The sequence below is a fragment of the Euleptes europaea genome, chromosome 3 (genome assembly GCF_029931775.1).
Source record: "Euleptes europaea isolate rEulEur1 chromosome 3, rEulEur1.hap1, whole genome shotgun sequence".
Taxonomy (NCBI): domain Eukaryota; kingdom Metazoa; phylum Chordata; class Lepidosauria; order Squamata; family Sphaerodactylidae; genus Euleptes; species Euleptes europaea.
The window spans coordinates 95679235-95701480 of record NC_079314.1 but is presented as its reverse complement, the minus strand read 5'-3'; the positions used below and the strand labels follow the sequence as shown (position 1 = coordinate 95701480).

Genomic DNA, 22246 nt, shown 5'->3' with positions numbered 1-22246 from the left:
TATGCAACTTGGTGGCACACAACTTCAGAGTGTATCTAGATATCTGTCGGGAAGGAACATTTTCCCATGGTAGTTTCATCTCTGTGCGATCCTAGTCATATTTACTCAGAAGTAAGTTCCACTGATTTCATTGTTTAATTCCAGCCATTCTTATCTATCTATGGCTGCAGTTAGCTTGAAGTCAGTCTCATTGAATTCAGTGGGTCTTACTTTTAAGTAAGAGCAGATAAGGTTGAGCTGCTAGTTGTCTAACTACGTATGCATTTATTTTTGTTCCTTGCCTACTGAAGAACCTACTGTTATGTTAATCTGAGTCCTCCTATTGAAGATGAAGCAGGAGTCTTCCCGAAGTCCTTCCTATACTGTGGAGTGTGAGGACTATGTGCATGTGGTGGAGTTCAACCCATTTGACAGTGGGATTGCAGAATCATTAATAGCTTATGGAGGAAATAATTATGTGGTTATTGGGCGCTGCAGCTTCCAGGTGAGTTTGCGTCATCACTCTGACACTGTTACAAAGAAACCAGCAAAGGCGTTGGGACTAGATCTGAAAATGTAAATTAAGCATTTAGGTCAAACATGATAACCAAAATACACTGAAAAATGAACTGCTGTTTACAATAATCAGAACCATATTTATTTATATTATAACACTTATTGGTCAAAATCCTGCCCATAGTAACCAGAGACCACGTATAATATTAGAAAACCATAATCTTCAGGGCACGCTAAATATAGTAGTGTAATGTAGCTCTTCTTTATTCAGAAGGAGGCCTTTCTTAGAGCACCCCACTGACAGCATTTCCTGTTTCCTGATAAGCCTTCCTTTGCTTTATAATTCCTGAGGAGATGGAAGTGCCCCATTCCTATTGTGAACGCTGATGGCAGAAGTGTGAGAAAGTGGAGTTAAGAAGCAAAGAGGCCTGCCATTGCTTCGTTAAAATACTTCACACAAATAAACAAGGAAAAGAAGAAAAATTTCTATCGTTCCATACTATTTGATTTAGTTTTTTATTTATTATTATTTCTAAATCCCACTCTCCCCGACGAAGCCAGGCTCAGAGCAGCTTAAAACAAAATGGGAACAAATTAAATTCCACAAATACATTAAAACCATTTATATAAATAAACTAAAAACTAACCAGCTAAAAACAACCCTATAAATATCTATAATCAGTATTAACAAATAATGCATAAAAATAGCGCTCCTTGGTGGAGTAAACGACACAGGAGCCAACAGAAAGCAAGTCAGTGAGCAGGAATCCCCCCCTACTAATAGACAAGCTAATAAGATGTTAAAGAAAGGGGGGAACTGTTCTGCATATTCTTGTATAATCATCTTATTAACCAAAAATGCTTTTGGCAACTCCTACTGGTTCCCCCCTCCCCTTGTCTCTGTTCCATATACATGAGAGCCAATCTAGTGTAGTGGCTAGAGCGTTGTACTAGGGCTGGGGGAGACTCGGGCCGTGAAATTCTGTTTTATCATTTGACAGATTTAGGAGAAAAGAATACACGTGAAACTGAATTAATAACACACTAACTGCTTGCTTTTTAATGGCAGTATGTGGTTTTTATTAGTGGGGGAGGGGGCCGCTGAGTCACCATTGCCATATAACAGGGCCCCAAAGAAATTTGAGTCAAAGTTTATATCGCTTATCAAGTTTATCATAACGCAAAATATTTCTAAGGTAAAAGGCTAGCAATAAAATACTTAACAAATGTTGTATGTATTTATAGGAAGAGGATGCAGAAGTGGATGGAATACAGTATAATACACTGAGGACGTTTCATCAGGGGATTAGAGTTGACGCTATAGCATGGAGTCCAGAAACTAGACTTGATGCTTTACCACCCTTGCTACGGTAATATTTCCAGTACGCATATAAGCACTAGTTAATAATTTTTACTGTATCATTTGTATACATAGGAAATTACACGCCACCTTTATACCCCTAAAGAGGCACTCCAATTAAAGTTTGTCATGGGTTAACAAATAAATCCTTTATAAAACAAACTTATTGTGAAAAGAATACAGAAACGGAATGACATGGAGTGGTGTTAATGTTATACAAGCAAATGTCAGGGAATGGGAATGCCTTTCTGTTCTCTGAAGTCTGAGTCATTTGACAGGAGCATGAAGAGCAGTTTAAGGAAAATAGAATTCTGCTGAGAGATCTTTGTTAATTTGGCTTTAATTGTATAAGTATCCTAATTCATCACATGCAGTAGTTTGCTAGGGCTGCCAGAGCCCGAGGAATAGCAGTCATTGGTCTTCGTGCATTTCCCTGCAATCACAACTATCCCAAAAATGCAAGAGCCAAGCCTACAATGTGCACAGCACTCAGTCTCTAGAAGGCAGAGAAAGCAGCTCATGCATTCCATGTGACTGTTCCCTGTTATTCTGAGTCTGTGAGTTTGGGTTATCAGGAAGCAGTTGCAATTTGGCCCCCGGCTGCTGGACCACCGCTAAGTTGCAAGCCTGTGGTAAGAGATGTTACAGTAGTTTTGCCTTCCAGATATCTGTGGCATTTTAATTAGGAGTAGAAAGTTTTACTAGAAGAACTTCAGCAGCAAAATCTGTTGAACATAATATTTTAATGGTTTGACGCAAGCTAGATAGAACAAGAATATGGTAGGTTTTTTTAGGCATTTTTATAACAATTCTAGATGTGCTATTAATGTCTGTGAAAAGTATTCTGAGCATTGGCTCATGATCCCATCTTGGGTTTCATTGCTGTTGCATTGTGTTTTTTTAATATTTAGCTCATTTATAACTCACTTAATGCCAATTAACACTGTACATTAAATCATATGAGGTTTTTTTATAACACATCAAATCATCCGATTGGAAACATATTATTTTCTCTGAAAGAGACACCTTCTTCCCCAGCAATCTGCTACATAAGTTCAGGGAAATTTGTTAACTGTATTTTTGTAATGTGAGTTTCTTTTAAAAATAAATCCATATCCAATAGTCTTTAGCTACCAACAATAGTCTTTAACTACCAACTATTGTTACTTGTATGAAACAACTGAATGTGTGTGTTTGTTTACTTTAGATTTTGTACTGCAGCTGCTGATAGGAAATTGAGGTTATTCACATCAGATCTCCAAGCTAAGAATGAATATAAGGTGAGATGGGGGGGAAGTAATATAAATATTTTTGACAATTTTAGGTATTTGCCCATTGTTTTAAAAGCCAACCAGCATGCCCTTCTTAAAGAAAATATTTTTGAACATTTTGAGGAAGTGTGCATGTCTTGTAGTCCTTGAAAATATGAATACTTCTAAAAGAAATGTGTGCTCTTGCAAAGTGTGGCTGTTTTATTCTCCTTAGTGGAAGGTTTTAATAAAATACAAAACTGGTAAGGTCCAGTAATTGTTCAGCCCAAACTAGATATAAAAAATGAAACTGAGACCAATTCTGTGAGTTTGCACTGGATCTGTGTGCCAGTTCTCTGACATTCCTTCATTTGGAAGTGGCGAGCGGTCAGGTGAAATTAATATGGCATCAGTTGCTGCCCACTTTACAGACAAAGCTACTTGTATTCATCCTAACATAGGGCAGTCAATTTAAATACCGCGTTTGAGTTGTTTAATGTTACGTTGTGTTTTTATCATTCCAGCTTCTCCCATCAGCTGAGAGTTTCTTGTGGCAGCTCTACAGCTGACCACCTGTAATTTGTTTCCATGTCCATCCTAGCGATTACAAGCCAGCTCGGAAAAGGTGCATTCTTCTCGCTGGTGCTGTTTATGCACTGCTTAGAGAGAGCAGAGTGCTAGGCAGGGGTTGAACAATTTCAGGCTATTCAGAAAATCATCCTAGGATGCAAACACCCCCAACTTTTCTCTTTCTGGGAACATCTGCTTTTAATCAGTTTTCCGAACCTCTACTAATCCATTTTTTAAATCAAATATAGCATGGAGTCTGCCCTTGTGGCTATTGAGCTTTGCCTAGAAATCAGGAGAGCCAATTGCATCATAATCCTGTTCGGTCTTATCCTGTTCAGTCTTGCTGCGGTTGTGGATACTGTTAATTATGAAGTGCTTGTTGTACTTGTGAGACTTGCTGTGTTTTCATGGGATCATTCTGGAGTGGTTCACTTATCCTTCACAGGAGGTTGATGTGGGGTGCATGTCTGACCCTTCCCTGTGGCATCCTGCAGAGGTCTGTCTTGTTCCCTTTCTGTTAACTGAGGATGTGATATTGCTAGACGAGCTTTTCTGAAAATGTAGTCTTAGATATCATCAGGATTCTGATTTAATGCAGCTGTACTTCTCATTTGGCCCAGCCTTGCAGTCTTAATTGTTTTCGTCCAGCCATAATTTGGATCTGAATATGAATGAACAGATTCAAGCTGAATTCACACCAGACTGCAAGTAATGATCTCTGGCAGGTGCTTTGTCTTTTCAGTGAGGACATTTAGGCTCCTTTGGTCCCACAGCCTCAGATCGCTTCTGTGTCTTGTATATGAGGTTGCAATATTCCTTTTCTTTTGTCAGCTCATGATGCATGGAGGCTACAGATCACTTTTCCTTGTGCAGAACTAATAGTTGTAAACTTGAGGGTTAATGTGGCTTTTATTTATTTTATTTCTTTAAATATTTATATCCTGTCTTTCCTCAGGATGGCTAACAAATCACAATTTAAATGCAAAATGCAAAATGCAACCCCAAATACTCCCCCCCCCAAAAAAAAAATATTCTGTAGTGGCTTCCAAACACAATTCAAGATCCTTATTTGGAGTTAGCATCTGCAGAGTGGAGTTAGCATCTGCAGAGCAGGTTAAGAGCTTGGGGGTGCTCTTGGATCCAGCCTTTCTTGCAAAGTACGTTGGTGTAGCAGCCAGGAGTGTTTTCTATCAGCTGCATCTGGTCTGGAAACTGTCTACTTCAGTAGACTCAGTTGATTTGAGCACACCGATCCATGCTTCTAAAGCCTCACAGATAGATTCCTGTAATGAGCTCAATGCTGGGGTGCCCTTAAAGATAACATGGAAACCTCAGCTGATTAAGAGTGCAGTTGCCTGATTATTGTCAGGAGTTAGCTGATGAATCTATATATGGTCCATCTTAAAACAGCTACATTGGCTGCTAGCTTGCCTTTTTGATGTAGCTCCCACTCTGTGGAACCGTCTCCCTGAAGTGGTGGTGGGTGTCCATCTTTAGAAATATTTAGGAGGCACTTGAAGGCCATTTTTGCCAGAGCTTTTAGTGTTGTATAGACTGCAGGTATCTAGTTTTTTTTTTAACCTGTAAAACCTTAAATAACTTGGATCCAGGACATCTAGGAAATTGGCTCTTCTCCATAACTTGTTATGCATTCAAATTTTTTCCTCATTGCTTTTTGGAAGAATGCAGTTATTTAGGCTGTCAGATAGGCTTGGTTTTTATTAACATTAAGATATTTTTAACCAAAATGATTTTTTTAAAAAAAAGTATTTCCACTTTCTGATTTACAGATTATGGAAGGCCACTCAAGTTATATTAATGATATGGTATTTGCTCCTAAAGGAGGTCAAGAAATTGCAAGTGTGAGTGATGACCACACCTGCAGGTACGTATACTGTCGACTATGAATATAACTATGTGTCATAACAGTGAAAAAGTAGAGCATGAGACTGTCAAAATATGATAGTAGTTGTAAGAGGAGGCTTCTTAACACAAAGTTCAAAGTATCTCATAGAATTACATATTAAGAATCTGTCTAAACTCATGAGCAATGTGTGTGTGCCTAACTTACAAAAATATTGACTGTCTTCACTAAATTTAGAAAGGACAAATATATACCTACAGAAGCTTGAACATGTAATAGAGGGTGTGGGTTTTTATAAAAAAACCGTGTTTTGTTGTTGAATTCTAGCCATATAATTTATTACTGATTAGTCCTTATAGCTATCCAAAATTGTTTTCCGAACCAGAAAATGGTGTTTTACTGTGAGTTCATACCTGATTATAAAGCTAGCTTTGTAGGTGTGCCACTAACAAATGAATTATGTATGTAAGTGCTGTTAAGTCACAACAAAGTTATGGCAACCCCAGCAAGGGGCTTTCAAAGAAAGTGAGGTGGTTTGCCCATTGCCTTTCTCTGCAAACTTTTCCTAGGTGGTCTCCCATCCAAATACCAACCTTGCTTAGCTTTTGAGATCAGGCTATACCATGCTGCCTTCCCTCCCTCGACAAATGAATTAGGCTACAAAATTCCCTTCAAGGAGCTTGGTATATTAAGTTTGCCTTTATTGCCTGACTTTACCCAGATAGACAAGCTATGATTGGTTAGTATCATTGTCCAGTAGTTGGTAAGCATGAGTACTTTGATTCCTCATACTAATTCTGTGTCCTAATCTTCCGGTGCTAGAAAAATGTATAGTTTCTGCTTTCTTCTAGCTCCTCGTGTTATTTACTTTGCTGCTTCTTGCTTGGGGTTTTCCACTGCTTCCCTTTTGTCTTAGTTGGCCTGTTTGCTCTTTGAATGGGGAGGATGGATACGTACCATAAGAACTAAGGGAAGCATTAAGTCCAAGAGTATTCCAGACCGTTGTTCCCCTTTGCTCTTTTCATTGAAGTCCCTGCCAAAATATGTTCTGGGACTTAATAACTGTTGGCTGTGGCTAATGCAGTGCTTTTCTGTCATTTGCTTTCTTCCATATCTCTTCTCTCTTCCGTCTCTTTGCTGACCCTTTCAAAATACTATTTTTGAGTTTAGAAACATTGCACTTGCCTTATCCTAAGCTGTACTATGACAAATCAGTGTTTGGAATGGTGTGTATTTACCCACTGCTGTGCAGGTACAAGTGTTTCAGCCCTTAATATTTGCCATAATGCCATGGGAATGTTTGCTGGTGAGGCTGCAGGCTGTCAGATAGGCTCTCCGCCGTCCCCGGATAGAAACAAGATGGTTTCTCCCACAGACAAAATGGAGTCCTTTTGCACTCCGTCCCTCCCCGTTTACACCTGGTCTCCTGCCCAAGATCTGCAGCTCAATGGAGACCCGCCCTGGTAATGGCTGTTCTGATACCGGGTCCCGCAGAACAATACTGGGAGCCCGGGAAGATCAGCCACTTAACGCACGCATTTTACTCTGAATACTTTTGCTCAAGTCTTTACTGGTAGTTTGCTTCGGTATTGTATCTTTGTTTCCAATAATCCAATCAACCCCACTGTATCCACCCTATATATGTTTCAATATTCTCCCATACCTGTATGCTAGCCTTAAATCTGCTGAAATCGCTGTTCTTCTGAAATAAACTTTTTACTCGCTGTATCGTCTGGAGGAAAGTTATTGCCTGGAACGCATCGACTTGCTGAGGCCTGACACAGGCAGATGTATCGGCATGCCCCATTTCTTAAAATGTTTTTGGCAGCAAAAATAATTACATGCTGTTATTTAATTTGAACTTCTATAGCTGAAAAGGGCTTGACATATTTGGAATATATGGATGCATTTTTTTCTAATGGTAACCAAATCTTCTTCCTTTTTGCTTTTAAAGACCTGAAATTATCCAATGTTCATAAAGTTAGCTGTTATGTACTATCATACTTTACTATGGAGGATTTGGACGAGGATTAAAGGCTATGACATAATGAGAATATTTTGCCAATGGTTGAATTCCATGATTTCTGCCCACTTCTTGTTGTATTCAAATATGGCCTACAGATGTGATTCCCCCCCATAGCACTTAGTCATTACTAAGAGACAATGTTCAAGTTTGTTTGCTGTTACAATATCTAGGCATCTCACAAACAGAATAATTTTCTGAAGCAAATATATTACCTGGTTGTTCATTGTAATCAATTGAGCATTAATCATGGTACTATATGTTCACATTGCACATTTATACTGCTGAGAAATTGTTCTCTGATTATCATTAGTAATTACCATGTCCAAGAAAGCCCTGTCTCTTCATTGTAAATACTTGAAGAATGAAATCATTCTATTTGATCTATCTACGAATGTAGGTCATGGAAATTTTAAGGTCACAGTCAGGAAAGAAATTAAACATGTAAGGATAAGCATCTTTCAAAATGGTTCTACTGAGAAATATTCTAAGTTCAACTTAGTAAGGAGAAGGACACTCAAAGAGCATATGCAGCAGATTTTTGGTTTGTTTGTTTTTAATTGTGAAATGTTTATTGCCCAGATGGTTGCATATTGGTTTTTCTTCGAAGATGTTATGTTTAAGTAGCTTGCTAGATTTGAGTTAAAACAGTATCCCTGCAAAAAAGTCTGCAGAGGTTATTAGACCACAATTTTGTCACCCCCCATACATTTCTATGCTAGTTACTGTTGGTTTAAAAGTTGTTTTTTAAAGACCAAAACAAAAAACAACACCTGCCAAACTTCTCTGCCTGGTTTCTGTAAACCAATCTCATTTACTGTAAGCAATCTGGAGTGGCTGTTTGCAAAAGCTGCTTGTCCATCAGGTATTCTCAGGTAGTGCTAATGCCTTTCTTGGCAACGGGGAAGCCAGTGTATTGGTCATGCTTGTGAATTCTGCCATCTTCCAGATTTATTTAGAATTCCTGCAATGAAACATCCGCTGAGGATGGTGCATATAACCTGAATTATGAATTTTCTTGATTTAAGGTGAAGGAAAGAGGACAGTACTACAGTCACCAGTTGTGTGTGTGTGTAAATTGCCGTCAAGTCACAGTTGACTTATGGTGACCCCATAGAGTTTTCAAGGCAAGAGACGTTCAGAGGTGGCTTACCATTGCCTGCCTCCATGTCATGCCCCTAGAATTCCATGGAGGTCTCCCATCCAAATACTTGCCAGGGTCGAGTGTGTGACTGGCCCAAGGTCACCCAGCAAGTTTCCATGGCAGAGTGGGGATTCGAACCTGGGTTTCCTGGGTCCTAGTCTGACACATTAACCACTACACCATGCTGGCTCTCAATGACCATTTGTAGTTGTCCAGAAAGTTAAACACTAGTAGGACAGTATCTTCCAGTTTAGAAAACTTCTTCCCAATTTCACTTTGAATATGAAGATAGTGACTTAATACTTCCATTGGTCAGAGGTTTGTACTGGTATTTCTGGATGCTTCTTTTTTCTCTTTTCTCCCCACCTCCCCCATCCCCAAATCAATATACCTCTGCTTCAAATAAAACTATTATGAGTTAATTTGTTTTATATATTATTTGTCAGCATCTGCAATCAATTTGTTGTGACTCGTTGCAATCCAGTTTGCCTGAAGCTTTGAACTTTACCTGGTTTTTGTGCAATTAACAGAAACAATCATTAGTAACTATCCTGATTTCTTCCAAATTTTAAAGGCTGCTTCAAAATTATGACACATTTTTTACATGGAAAAGGCTTCTACGGGAAAGATAATTAATACCATATGTAGGACTTTTCAATAAGATTGCTGCTACTTAGCATTTATATCGAATGTTTGTGTGTTCAAAGCATTCCGCATACACTATCGCAGAAATCCTTACAATACCCCAGAGGTTATCAGTGGGCTTAGATTGGTGGAACCCTGCGTAGGATTGCACTGTTAACCACTTCTATACACTGGTATTCATTTGATGATTGTATGCATATGTTAGATTTACATGCCCTTTTATCCATTTATTTCTTAAAATGGAAATGCAACGAAGTGCGTTTGAGGTGGTCTGTTGGGGGGAGGAATAGGAAAGGGTGTTGGGCCATGTTTTTGCTCTCAGAGGACATTTTGTTACAGAATATGATCTTAATATTTCAACAAAACATAAAGCAGATACAAAGTCTGACACTGAATCATAAATCAGGCGAACAGTGAGAATTTTCTATCTGTGCCTGAATCTCAGTTCCCTTGACTTTGGGAAGGGGACATGATGTTCTTTGGCCAAAATGATTCACCATTTTGAGTTGTACTACACTCTTCTTCCTCATATAGTAAACATGCAGGAAGTGTTGATTTGACTTGGAAAGATCTACAAGGCAAAATTTCTGGCAGCAGAAGAAAGGGCTTAGTCTCTAAATTACCTAATCAAATAGATATTCTTTGTTTTCACAAAACTTGTAAGATTTTAAAAATAAGGATACTGATCTCTCCAAATTTGGAGGCCCTAGGATTTCTGCAGGAAAAACAAATATTTGATTTGTTGAGGATTGGCAGGGAAAGACTCACACTGTTAATTAATTGTATTTACTCTATTTCACATCTATTTTGTCTAGACTTGTGATGTTATCATTATTTAAGAGGATGTTCAGATCTTAATATACAATTTTCAGTACCCTGGTGAGATGAACTGAAAAGATCTCTAAGTGAAAACAATTTTAAATTGCTTTGCCACTCAGTAATTGTAGAATCATAGAGTTGGAAGGGACCACCAGGGTCATCTAGTCCGACCCCCTGCACAATGCAGAAAATTCACAACTACCTCCCCCACACACACCCAGTGACCCCGACTCCATACCCAGAAGATGGCCAAGATGCCCTCCCTCTCATGATCTGCCTAAGGTCATAGAATCAGCATTGCTGACAGATGGCCATTTAGCCTCTGCTTAAAAACCTCCAGGGAAGGAGCACTTACCACCTCCCGAGGAAGCCTGTTCTGAGGAACCACTCCAACTGTTAGAAAATTCTTCCTAATGTCTGGACAGAAACTCTTTTGAGTTAATTTCAACCCGTTGGTTCTCGTCTGCTGGAGCAACAGAAAACAACTCAGCACCCTCCTCTATATGACAGCCCTTCATGTACTTGAAGATGGTTATCATATCCCCTCTCAGTCTTCTCCTCTTCAGGCTAAACATACCCAGCTCCTTCAGCCTTTCCTCATAGGACTTGGTCTCCAGACCCCTTACCATCTTTGTTGCTCTCCTCTGGACACATTCCAGCTTGTCTACATCCTTCTTAAATTGCAGTGGCCCAAACTGAACACGGTCTCTAGGTGACTACCTGTCAGGTCTCAGCAACACGTTGCGTTTCTGGTAATAAAGACTTTCCTCCAGACGATGCAGCGAGTTAAAAGTTTTATTTCAGCAAGTCAGCGAGTTCAGCAGATCATAGAAACATAAGACTAGAATACAGACATGGGGAAATATCGGTACATATATAGGGTAAATACAATGGGGTTGATTAGGTTAGAGAAACAAACAATACAGAAGTTAACTACCGGTAAAGGCTTAAGACGACGCATACAGGAAATAAACGTGTGCGTTAACTGGCGGATCTTTCTGGGCTCCCAGTATTGTCTTGCGGGACCCGGTATCAGATCAGCGATTACTCGGGCGGGTCTCCATTGAGGTGCAGATCTTGGGCAGGAGACCAGGTGCAAATGGGGGGGAACGGAGTGCAAAAAAACCTCCACTTTGTTCGTGAAGGGAACCATCTTGTCTCATATCCGGGGCCGGCAGAGAGCCTATCTGACATCTTGCCTCCCCAAAGACCCCCTCCCCGGGTTCCCAGGTTTGTCGGGACAACTCCGGTGGAATTCAGCAATCAGGAAGGGGGCGTTCATGTAAACCACGGAGACCCATTCATCATGGCTAGAGTTCAGGTGCTTCCAGTGTACAAGGTATTCCAGATGATTTCTCCGTAGTCTGGAATCCAGGATCTTAGAAATTTCAAAATATTGTTCCCCCTGAACCATGATAGGGGTTGCAGTCAGAAGTTCGGGATGCCACTCGGGGGCGGGAACAAACGGTTTTAAAAGACTGATGTGGAATACCGGGTGTACTCCCTGCAAAGTTTTAGGGAGGTCTAGTTCAGCGGTGACCTCATTAATGACTCGGGATATGGAAAACGGACCCACGTACTTTTGGCACAATTTCTTACCCGGGCGCAACGATTTCAGATTCCTTGTGGAGAGGTAGACCTTCTCCCCCACCTTAAGTTCCCATTGGGGCGCTCTGTGCTTGTCTGCCTGCGCCTTGTACCTTTCCTTAGTCTGGTCCAATTGCTTTACTAACCAGGGCCAAGTATTTCGTAGTGTTGGACCATGCCGATACTTATGGGTGGTCCCCTCCCGGTGGAAGAGGAACCGCCCCCAGAGGGGCTCAAACCAGTGGCGGTGTACAGAATTATTATAGGCATACTCTGCTAATGGTAGCAGGTCGACCCAATTATCCTGATGGTAGTTGGTAAAACAACGCAAATAACACTCAATCACAGCATTGACCCTTTCCGTCTGTCCATCCGTCTGTGGGTGATAGGCGGATGATAAACCTTGGTCTACTCCCACCAGTCCTAAAAATGCTTTACAAAATTTGGAAATAAATACCAAGCCCCTGTCACTCACGATCCTCCGGGGAAAGCCGTGTAGGCGGAAGACCTGTTGCACGAACAAACGGGCCAATTTGTGGGCGGAGGGCATTCCTTCGCAAGGAATGAGGTGAACCTGTTTTGAAAATAGGTCCATGATCACCCACAGTACAGACTTCCCCTGGCTAGGAGGAAGGCTCGTGACGAAATCAATGCTGATCACTTGCCAGGGTGCCTCCGGAGTTTCTAGGGGTTTTAACAACCCGGGAGGTTTTTCCATCAGGCGTTTATTCGTGGCGCACGCTGGGCAGGACCTTATAAAACCATCGATGTCCTGGCGCATCCCCGGCCACCAGAAACGACGTCTTACCAGGTGTAAAGCCTTTACAAAGCCGAAATGCCCCCCTGCCCTGGAGCTGTGGCTCCACTCTAATACCTCTCGGCGTAGTTTCTGGGGGACATAGGTTTTTCCCTCCGGGGTGCCGTTCTCCCCCTCCCCCAGGGGCTTATCCCCTCGCTCCTCCTGAAGAGCCTCCTCCCACCTCGTTTGGATGGCGGTGGGAAGATCCCCTGGGACCGCCGGGGAGCGGGAGTTAGAGACCGCCTCCTCCTGTGGGGGGCCCAGGCTTGGTGTCAGAGCCGCCGTACGGGCTTGGGCTCGGCTCAGAAATCCTGCGCTCACCCCCTCCGGGTCCAAGCCAAGGTGTTCCGGGGTAAACAGGGAGCCTACCAGCCGCTTGACTCTACAGTCATATTGCGGTATGCGGGAGAGCCCATTCGCCAGACTATTCTCCCTCCCGGGGACATACTTAATAGTGAAACGGAATTTTGAAAAGAAGTCCGCCCACCTAAGCTGTTTGGCCGAGAGTTTCCTCTGCCCCAGGATGGCTTCCAGATTACGGTGGTCTGTCCAGACCTCGAACAGTTCTGCTGCCCCCTCTTGGAACTGGCGCCAGACCATGAGGGTGTGCTTAATCGCCATGGCCTCTTTCTCTCCAATCGGCCAGTTAAGCTTGGGCCCAGAGAATTTTTTTGAAAAGTAAGCGCAGGGTTTGAGCGTCCCCTGCGCGACCTTCTGCGCGTCCATGGCCTTATCTGAGGCGTCCACCTGGAGGGTGAATGGGCGAGAACAGTCCGGGTGGGCCAGAACGGGTTCTGAGGTGAAGCAGCATTTCAGTAAGTCAAACGCCGCCTGATAGCGGTCGTCCCACGCCACCTGATAGTTTGCAGCTGTAGCCACCTGTCCCTTCCCCTTAGTTTTTAGGAGGCAAACTCAGGGACGAAAGTACGATAAAAGTTCGCAAAGCCCAGAAACTGTTGGACTTGCTTGCGAGTCCTGGGGGGTTCCCAGTCCCGGACTGCCTGAACCTTCTCGGGGTCCATGAGCAACCCGTTGGGGGACATGACATAACCGAGGAAGGAGAGTTGGCCCTGGTTTAACGCACACTTAGACAACTTTGCATATAAATGGTGTTCTCACAATCGGCGCAGTACCTCACCAACTCCCGGTGTTCTTCCGGGTCCCTAGAATAAATTAGGATATCATCTAAATAGACGATAACCCCCTTAAACAAGAGATCGTTCTAGAGCTCGTTAATCAGTTGCATGAAGCACAACGAAGCTCCTGACAACCCGAAGGGCATCACCAAAAATTCAAATAGTCCATAACAACAAGAGAAGGCTGTTTTTGCCTCATCCCCCTCCTTTATCCGGACCCGGTAATAGGCTTCGGCCAGGTCCAGTTTCAAGAACATCCTGCCTTCTTGGAGTTGACTGAGAAGGTCAGGGATGAGGGGAATGGGGTAGGCATTTGTTTCCGTCACAGCGTTAAGCCCCCTATAGTCCACACACAACCTGAGGTCCGAAATTCCCTTATTCACAAAGAAGCAGTCCTTGAAGCGGCGCACTCTTTCCTCCAAGAACCTACCCCAGTTCCCTTCGTCACGGCGGAACTCGGTTGCGGCGCCCGCCTTTACAGGAACTCGGGGGGGTTCTTTCGTCGGACGATCCTTAGAAAACTGGAGTGTCATTTTTCGGGTTTCTACCTGCGCCGCCAGGCGGATCCATTCTTTGATCGTCTCCGGGTCACCCAGGGTCAAACAGCCGTCCAACACTTCCCAACGCAGTCCCTCGCAGAAGTGTTGGACCTTGGTGGTTTCGCTCCGCTCTCATATTTTATAAGAGAGGGATTGAAACTCTTGGGCATACTCCATTACAGAGCGGGGGCCCTGTTTTAACCTGCGCATGGCGATCTTGGCCCTCTCTCCCCGGTGGGGGTCCTCAAAACGGCGTTGCAAGGCCCCCAAAAACGCGTTCAGCAAGTGCAGGATCCCAGGTTCAGATTCTGTCACTGTTACCGCCCACTCTACCGCCTCCTTCTCTAGTAGGCTGATGGCGTACCGGACTCAGGCTTCCTCTGAAGGAAAAGTCTCTCCCTGGTCCTTCATGAACCCGGACAGCTGGAGTAAGAAGTGGGGCAGCTGGGCGCAGGTCCCCTGTGCAAGCACCGGGTCATTCCTGACCCATGGGGTGACGTCACATCCCGACGTTTACCAGGCAGACTATATTTACGGGGTGGTTTGCCAATGTCTTCCCCAGTCATCTTCCCTTTACCCCCAGCAAGCTGGGTACTCATTTTACCAATCTCGGAAGGATGGAAGGCTGAGTCAACCTTGAACCGGCTACCTGAAACCAACTTCCGTCGGGATCGAACTCAGATCGTGAGCAGAGCTTGGACTGCAATACTGCAGCTTACCACTCTGCACCACGGGGCTCCTTACTCTGCGCCTTACTAGCCTCCCATATTGTTGTCATAGTAGTATCAGTTGTATTCTCAATACTAAAGTATTCCACCAGATGTGTCTTGCACTTCTGTATTACTTCTTCTTGTAATAATAGCATATTATTCTTTCTTATTTCCGTTTTTCCAACTAATTTATATTGGACTCTATTGAGGCATTATTTCCCACCCACCCCAATCTGGACCCCTCACTGCCAGGTGGACTGGGATGGTGTTGGGGTGATATTGTTGAAGTGGTTATGCTTTCTTTGCAATGTATTCACCTTCCACTCCTGGATGTGGTAGCTACTGAGGAAAGCCTTTGCTGCTGCCAGAAAGTAACACTGGGAGAGGGGGGAGAACCACAGTGTCATAGGATCTGAGCCAAGATCTTTTCCATTTAACAGGCTTTAATGAAATGAGGTTAAAGTGAACAGAGTATGGAAACTTTTTAGCATTACTAATTATTTTTTATTAGGGTCTGGGACCTGGAGGGGAATGTGAGAGCTTGTTTTGTTCTACGTTCTCCAGGAATGAGTGTGGGTTGGCATCCTGAAGATACATTCAAGGTGAACACAGATAATTTCCTTTATCCAAACATGAATTGATTTAATGGCATAGTCATGGGTTAGAATATGCAACCTGTCAGAATTCTACTAGGGTGGTCTGACATTATTCAGTTTTGCTACTAGAAAAATGTTTCCTCTCCTCTCTGGAAACCTGAAGTCGAGCAAAGCGACTTCAGGCATTTTTGGATTAAACATCTGCCCTTGACCCATTTCAATCTGGTTTTAAGCTGGGATTCAGGGTTAAAGCAGCACTTGTAGCTTTGTTTGATGATCTTCACTTTACACTTGGATAAGGGCAACCCTTTGCTGTTGATACATTTAGACCAATCAGTGGCATTTGATACAGTGAGTCATGATGTTTTGGTGGCTTGGCTTCAGTCAGTGTTTGGGACAAAAAAGACCACCCTCTGTCGGTTTTAGTTTGTTTCTTGTAACACTGTACATGGGGCTGTCTCTGAAGAGGTCTTGCAAGCATCAGTTGGTACAACATGCTTAGCGTGTTCCACTGATGCTCATTTATTCATTCCATGGGCAAAGTCCTAGAATTGGTAACCATTCCCTTAAAATCAAAGTAATTATAAATTAAGCTTCCAGTATAAAATAAGCCACTACAGCCTAAAACCACCATATCCCTGTCTTAAAATAAGCTTCTGGAATATGCCTAGATTTAGGCTTTGAGACATCTCCAAAAAGAAAGGATTTGATTCGAGTGGAGAGGCCTCTGATAGTTGTAACAGCTGAAGTTCTGCTTCCAACTCCCCAGTCAGCTTAAGAAGGAAGACACAGGAGGGTGTGGTCTTGCACAACACAAAGTTGGCAATGAAGCCCATCTCTCTTGCAAGCTTCTGGCTTGGGCGAGGAGCAGTCTCCTCTCAGACTTCAGTGCTGCACTTCAGAGATGCTCAGTGCCTCAGAAGCGGAAAGCAAAGTCTGACACCAAACCCCCGCCTCTTGCCCACGTTCTAGGCTGAAAGGAGAAGGTTAGAATCTAACTGCCTTGTGCTTCAGTGCTTCTGAATGCCTTCAAAAGGTGAACTCAGAATAGAGGGAAGGGATGTACAATAGGAGTGGAGCGGGGAGGGCTCACCATGTGCAACTGTGTTAAGCATATTTTTTTGACTCTTTGAGTTACTGTCGATGACATTTTCTGTATCTCCTGAGCCTTAACCTGTTTTAAGCAACTTTGTGTTAAGCTTCAGAGGATAACCAAGAGAACAGCTTAACTTGAATATCTTGGAACAGCTTTGCTCTGTTTTATAAATTAACCAGTGTGCAGTCAGTGCTGTTTCAGCATTCCTGTTAGGCTTATATTAAAAGGCCTGGCATGTACTATATACTACTGCTGCTGTAAGTAACATATTCTAGGACATCTGATGTCCTGGAGAGAGTAGGAATGATGTGGACTGTTGTAACCAACTTGTTAACTTTCTCTTGTAGTTGATGGTTGCAGAGAAGAATGGAACAATAAGATTCTATGATCTTGTGACCCATCAGGCCATTTTATCCCTCACCACTGGTCAGACTCCCCTGATGTCAGCACATTGGTGCTTAAAAAATACTTTTAGAGTTGGAGCAGTTGCTGGAAATGATTGGTTAATCTGGGATATTTCGCGATCTAGGTATTGAATTAGATACATTCTACTTTTACTAATTTACTGTTATATTTGCTGGGGAGGGGTTGTATTTTAAGCGTACACTAAATACTCCATGTAATCCGGCATGCTTACCCCCTGCTTTTTTTGGGAGTGCCGTCAAATCGCAGCTGACTTATAGTGACCCCTGGTGGGGTTTTCAAGGCAAGAGACATTCAGAGGTGGTTTGCCATTGCCTGCCTCCGCGGCACACCCCTGGTATTCCTTGGAGGTCTCCCATCCAAATACTTGCCAGGGTCGGGGATGAGAGTGTGTGACTGGCCTAAGGTCACCCAGCAAGTTTCCATGGCAGAGTAGGGATTTGAACCAGGCTCTCCTAGATCCTAGTCCCACACCTTGACTATTACACCATGCTGGCTTTCTTCCCTTTTTACCTACCACAAAATTCAGTAACATATAGGAAAGAACACCAGTGAAAGGAAAATACATAAATTTCTGGGTGGTGGTGTGCTCTGGCTGTCTTCCAATTTTTGCTACTGTTTTGACTTCATCACCTATCAGTCATCATTCCAGACTACAAAATAAAACATTTCTTGACTGCCATTGTTAATTAGAGAAAAGCACTTTATATAAAATAACTATTACATAGAAATTAGTTGTCAGTGTGCTTACATGTAACTAATTGTGCAGTCCTAAAGCTGATCTGCTAAAGCTGGCAACTAAGTTCCACTCTTTTATAACCCAGAAACATGGCAGAATAATGCTCTGACACTGCACCAGTGTAGGAAGCAGAAATGGGCAATACTAGGTGTGTGCCAGGGGAGGAGTGGAACTTAATTAGAATCTCTCTTGGCCATGGAAAATGCTTGTGTAAGTATCAACAGTCCCACTGAACAAAATGAGAGTGGAAAATGAAACCTGCATCCCACTGTACTTACATAACCGTAGCCCAGTCTAGGATGCCACTTCAATATGCAGCCAGTCACAGCTCTTCTCTAAGTATTGTGTAAACCCTAGAAAGGATATCTTTATCTCGGATGACAGGGTGCGTGGCATGGGCTCCATAATAGGGAGACAGTATGGAGAACAAGGACTTGCTAGGATGAGTATCAGCAAACAGTGCTAATCAACCTCATGAATCCAGCTGAGGGATATCTACAGGGGAAGGTGCAAAGTAAAATGGCCACATATAGCCCCTCTGTGGGGATGCAGACTACCGGAAATGAAGGCCCAGTACAAAAGAAGCCCAGCAGTCTTGCCTTATCTGCTTACCTCACAACAGGAAGAACCGTTCAGTGTTGAACGCTTGTTCTGACATAAAAGGTTAGGTGGCCAAGATTGGCATGTTTAAATTATTTACAAGAACATCCGTGCAGGGTGTTGCCTCGAATGGCTCTCCTCTGTTCAGTTCCTTTCCCCCTAAAATAATAGTTGTTCTTCAGAGGCCTTATTTTAAATTCCATGGCAACCATAATAAGGATCTCTGCACTCATAGTATGACTGGAGAGTTTTGCTCTTCTAAATTCTGATCAACAGGAATAAAAAGTCACTCAGAAATTACTATGTTCTTCTCAAACTGCCAGTATTATTGAAATATTCATCTTTTGCCTTGTGAATGTTGTAATTTCACAAACTTGGTATTTATACCTTAGATTATATGGATGCAGTAAACAGAGGTTATACGCTATCAGCTATATGTGTACAGTTCCAGAATGTTATGTCTGTGCAGTAATTTCAAAACTATGTTGAAGCACAGCATTTTCATAGTTTTCAGCAGTTCTATAAATATGAGGATTCTGTACTAGCCCAGTAGACTTTTCCTATCTCTGATCATATAATGAAGTCACCCGGTCAAAAGATATATTAACTGTGGTCTGCTGTGAACTGTGTTGTCTTCTGAAGCTGAAGTGTGGCCATCACTTATTGGAATGTTTTCTGAAGCAAACTATTTTTTCCCCTACAGTTATCCTCTGGATAAGAGACCTGTTCATGCTGATAGAGCTAAATTATTTAGGTATGTTTGGGTGTAGTTTTGTCCTAAACTTACATATGATTAGGGTTGCCTAATCTTTGCCACCAGCAGGAGGTTTTTGGGTCGAAGCCTGAGGAAGGCGGGTTTGGGAGGGGAGGGGCTTCAATGCCAATTGCCACAGTGGCCATTTTCTCCTGGTGAACTGATTTCTATCAGCTGGAGATTGGTTGTAATAGCAGATCTCCAGCTAGTACCTGGAGGTTGGCAACCCTACATATGATTAGGCTTTAGCACATGAAAAATAGTTAGCCTTTATGGTGCCATATGACTTTGTTGGGCGTTCTGTCCTTATCCATAGCATTTCAAAGGCAAATATAGTACTAATATGCCCAATTTAATTTTAAACTACAAAGTTATTGTGCAGCTTTTCCTTTGAAGCGCTACTCTGAATTGTTAGTATTTTCCCTGTTTCCTATTAGTAATGAAAAAGAAACTGAAATTGGGAGCTAAGGAAAACTATGAAAGCATTTAAAATACTTTTTAACTGTAACATTTGCTTATTTTGTGTCTGCTGCCGCCATGGACTTAGTATCTTTCACACTAAAATGCCTACATCCCAATCTAGCCAAAGCTAAGCATTTAGAAGTCCCATTGTTCTTTATGGAAAGGATTTAAGCATGTGTCTGTCTGTCTGTCTCTATATTTGTGTGTGCTTATGTATATTTTGTCTTTAAACAATTTTTTAAAACCTTCATGGGTTGGGCTTTTGTGTGCATAGGTGGTCCACAGTCAACGAAAACTTGTTTGCTACTACCAGCTGTCCTGGCAAAATGAACAGTCAGCTTCTGATCCACCACTTAGGACATCCTCAGGTAAAGTCTGTACAAGTCTAGGATCATTCTTGGATTTCCCTCCACATTATATATTGCTCTAAAAACTAATCATAATTACAAAACTGATTAGATATTACCATTTCTAGATGTTTTTGTTGGTTTGTCTAAAAATTAATACTATAGTGGTAAAAGGTAGTCTCCTGTGCAAGCATCAGATCATGGGGTTACATCACATCCCGAAGTTTACTAGGCAGACTTTGTTTATGGGGTGGTTTGTCATTGCCTTCCTCAGTCATTTACACTCTACCCCCAGCAACCTGGGTACCCATTTTGCCAACCTCGAAGGATGGAAGGCTGAGTCAACCTTGAGCCGGCTACCTGAAACTGACTTCTGTCGGGATCGAACTCAGGTCGTGAGCAGAGCTTTTGACTGCAGTACTGCAGCTTGTCTGCAGTGACACTGTGCAGAATAAAGAAGGCTGAAAGAGCCGAAAAAACTGATGCTTGAAGTCTTTAAAAATTATTTTTCAAATATGATTATTTTACATGCTTGTTACAAGAAATCTAAAGAGTTCATTCTTTCTCCTTCCCTTGCAGCCCATCCATATTGGTTCGGGAGCTGTGGGATCTGGCTTGACTTGGCACAGGACGCTCCCACTATGTGCCATGGGTGGAGATCACCGTATTTTTTTCTGGGTGACAGAAATGTAAACATTTGTATATGGTTATTGCCCATGGAACTGGGAAGAAGTTATAGCACATAATATTAAAAAGCCACTAATTTTTATCGCTGCAAAGCAACTGATGTCATACAATATTCAAAGCACATTTGCTGGTTTGGGTTGTTGTTGTTTTTTTTTAAAGATTGCACATGTAAATAGCTCCATTAAATCAAATTCTATATGTGAAAGACAATTTTGTAATAAAGCATTGCTGTTTCTCCTGAGCAAAAGGTCTAGTTTCTTCTTGAGCTTCCAGACAGCCTAACTACTCAATAGGATTAAGATTACATTAGAATTAAAGTTGCTATATTGTATGGTCTGGATACAATCCACCCATACGCTTCTGTACAAGCCTTGTTCTCAGTACTGTTCCATATGCTTATACTGCCAAGAAGCATCTTACTAATTTGCCTCAACGCACCTCATGAATGCTGGATACCGTGCTGTGATATGAACCAAGGTAGAGTTAGCCGAACTTTTTGATCAACTGCTTTGACAAGATGCTAAATGCACATCCATTTGCCACTGTCAAAAAGCTCGTCCTTCCAGACTTATGTGTCAGAAAGAAAAACTAACAAGGTTGTGGAATGGACTGTATTGTTTCATATTGCAGGTGGGGATATCATTTTCTAATGCTTCCCCACATCAGAAACTCCTACAAGTGATAACAAGAACATTATAGCTGAGTCCATGAGATTTCTACTTGCAAAGAATTATTCCTATACGGGAGCATTACCAAAACAAATTTTTCCCACCTGCAGTCTGAAATGGCATAGTGTATTCTACCACCTCATAATTTTGCCTCTTCATTCCCATCTCATTCGTCTGCATATGAAAAAACAAGCCTGAGTTGCTGGTGTCTACAGAGGATATAAAAAGTAATCTTGGGATTTGCTTTATTTGGGTACTACCCAGTTTTTCTCTACTCAGTGCAAACTCAAAGCAGCTTACAATATCAAAAAAGCTACAACAGAAAACCCTCAATTCTACAAAAAATATAAACACGAGTTACAAAGCAATGTATCTTCCTGCCATCATCAAACTACTCAGTGGGGGGGGAGGTTCTGCGAGCTCTGCCCTTGCTAGAAACAATTTCTTCCCTGACAAGCAAATAGAAACCAGATTTAAACATCTAAAATAAGAAGAGAAACAATGAATTAAAACAGATATTTCAGAAATGCAGGTTTGTAATAAAAAGCATTTTTGCCCAATAGTATTATTTCTTTGATGGTAGCATACAGACGTATGTATAACTAAAGAGAAAGAAGAAGGTATCAGATACTTTAAAATCGTTAGAACATCAACATCTATCTAGAAGCCAGTGTGGTGTGGTGGTTAAGAGCGGTGGACTCTGATCTGGAGAACCGGGTTTGATTCCCCACTCCTCCACATGAGCGGCGGAGGCTAATCTGGTGAACTGGATTTCTTTCCCCACTCCTACACATGAAGCCAGCTCGGTGACCTTGGGCTAGTCACACTCTCTCAGCCTCACCTACCTCACAGGGTGTCTGTTGTGAGGAGGGGAAGGTGATTGTAAGCCGGTTTGATTCTTCCTTAAGTGGTAGAGAAAGTCAGCATATAAAA

At 42.2% G+C, this 22246-nt stretch overlaps 1 protein-coding gene across 1 annotated transcript; it reads left to right on the top strand.

Moving 5' to 3' along the window:
• Positions 1-288: 288 nt before the first annotated feature.
• NUP37 (nucleoporin 37) lies at positions 289-20734 on the top strand. The gene is made up of 9 exons (XM_056845912.1): positions 289-484; positions 1741-1865; positions 3063-3135; positions 5466-5560; positions 15453-15543; positions 16981-17162; positions 19099-19149; positions 19886-19979; positions 20538-20734. Exons 1-9 carry the CDS (start codon positions 329-331, stop codon positions 20649-20651), a joined length of 981 nt encoding a protein of 326 aa, XP_056701890.1. The 5' UTR covers positions 289-328; the 3' UTR covers positions 20652-20734.
• The last annotated feature ends 1512 nt before the right edge of the window (positions 20735-22246 follow it).

Coding starts and splice junctions, on each gene's coding strand:
- NUP37 (XM_056845912.1), top strand. CDS start 329: ATGAAGCAGGAGTCTTCCCGAAGTCCTTCCTATACTGTGGAGTGTGAG. Junction 15,544..16,980: donor ATCCTGAAGATACATTCAAG/GTGAACACAGAT, acceptor TTTCTCTTGTAG/TTGATGGTTGCAGAGAAGAA. Junction 17,163..19,098: donor TGGGATATTTCGCGATCTAG/GTATTGAATTAG, acceptor TTTCCCCTACAG/TTATCCTCTGGATAAGAGAC.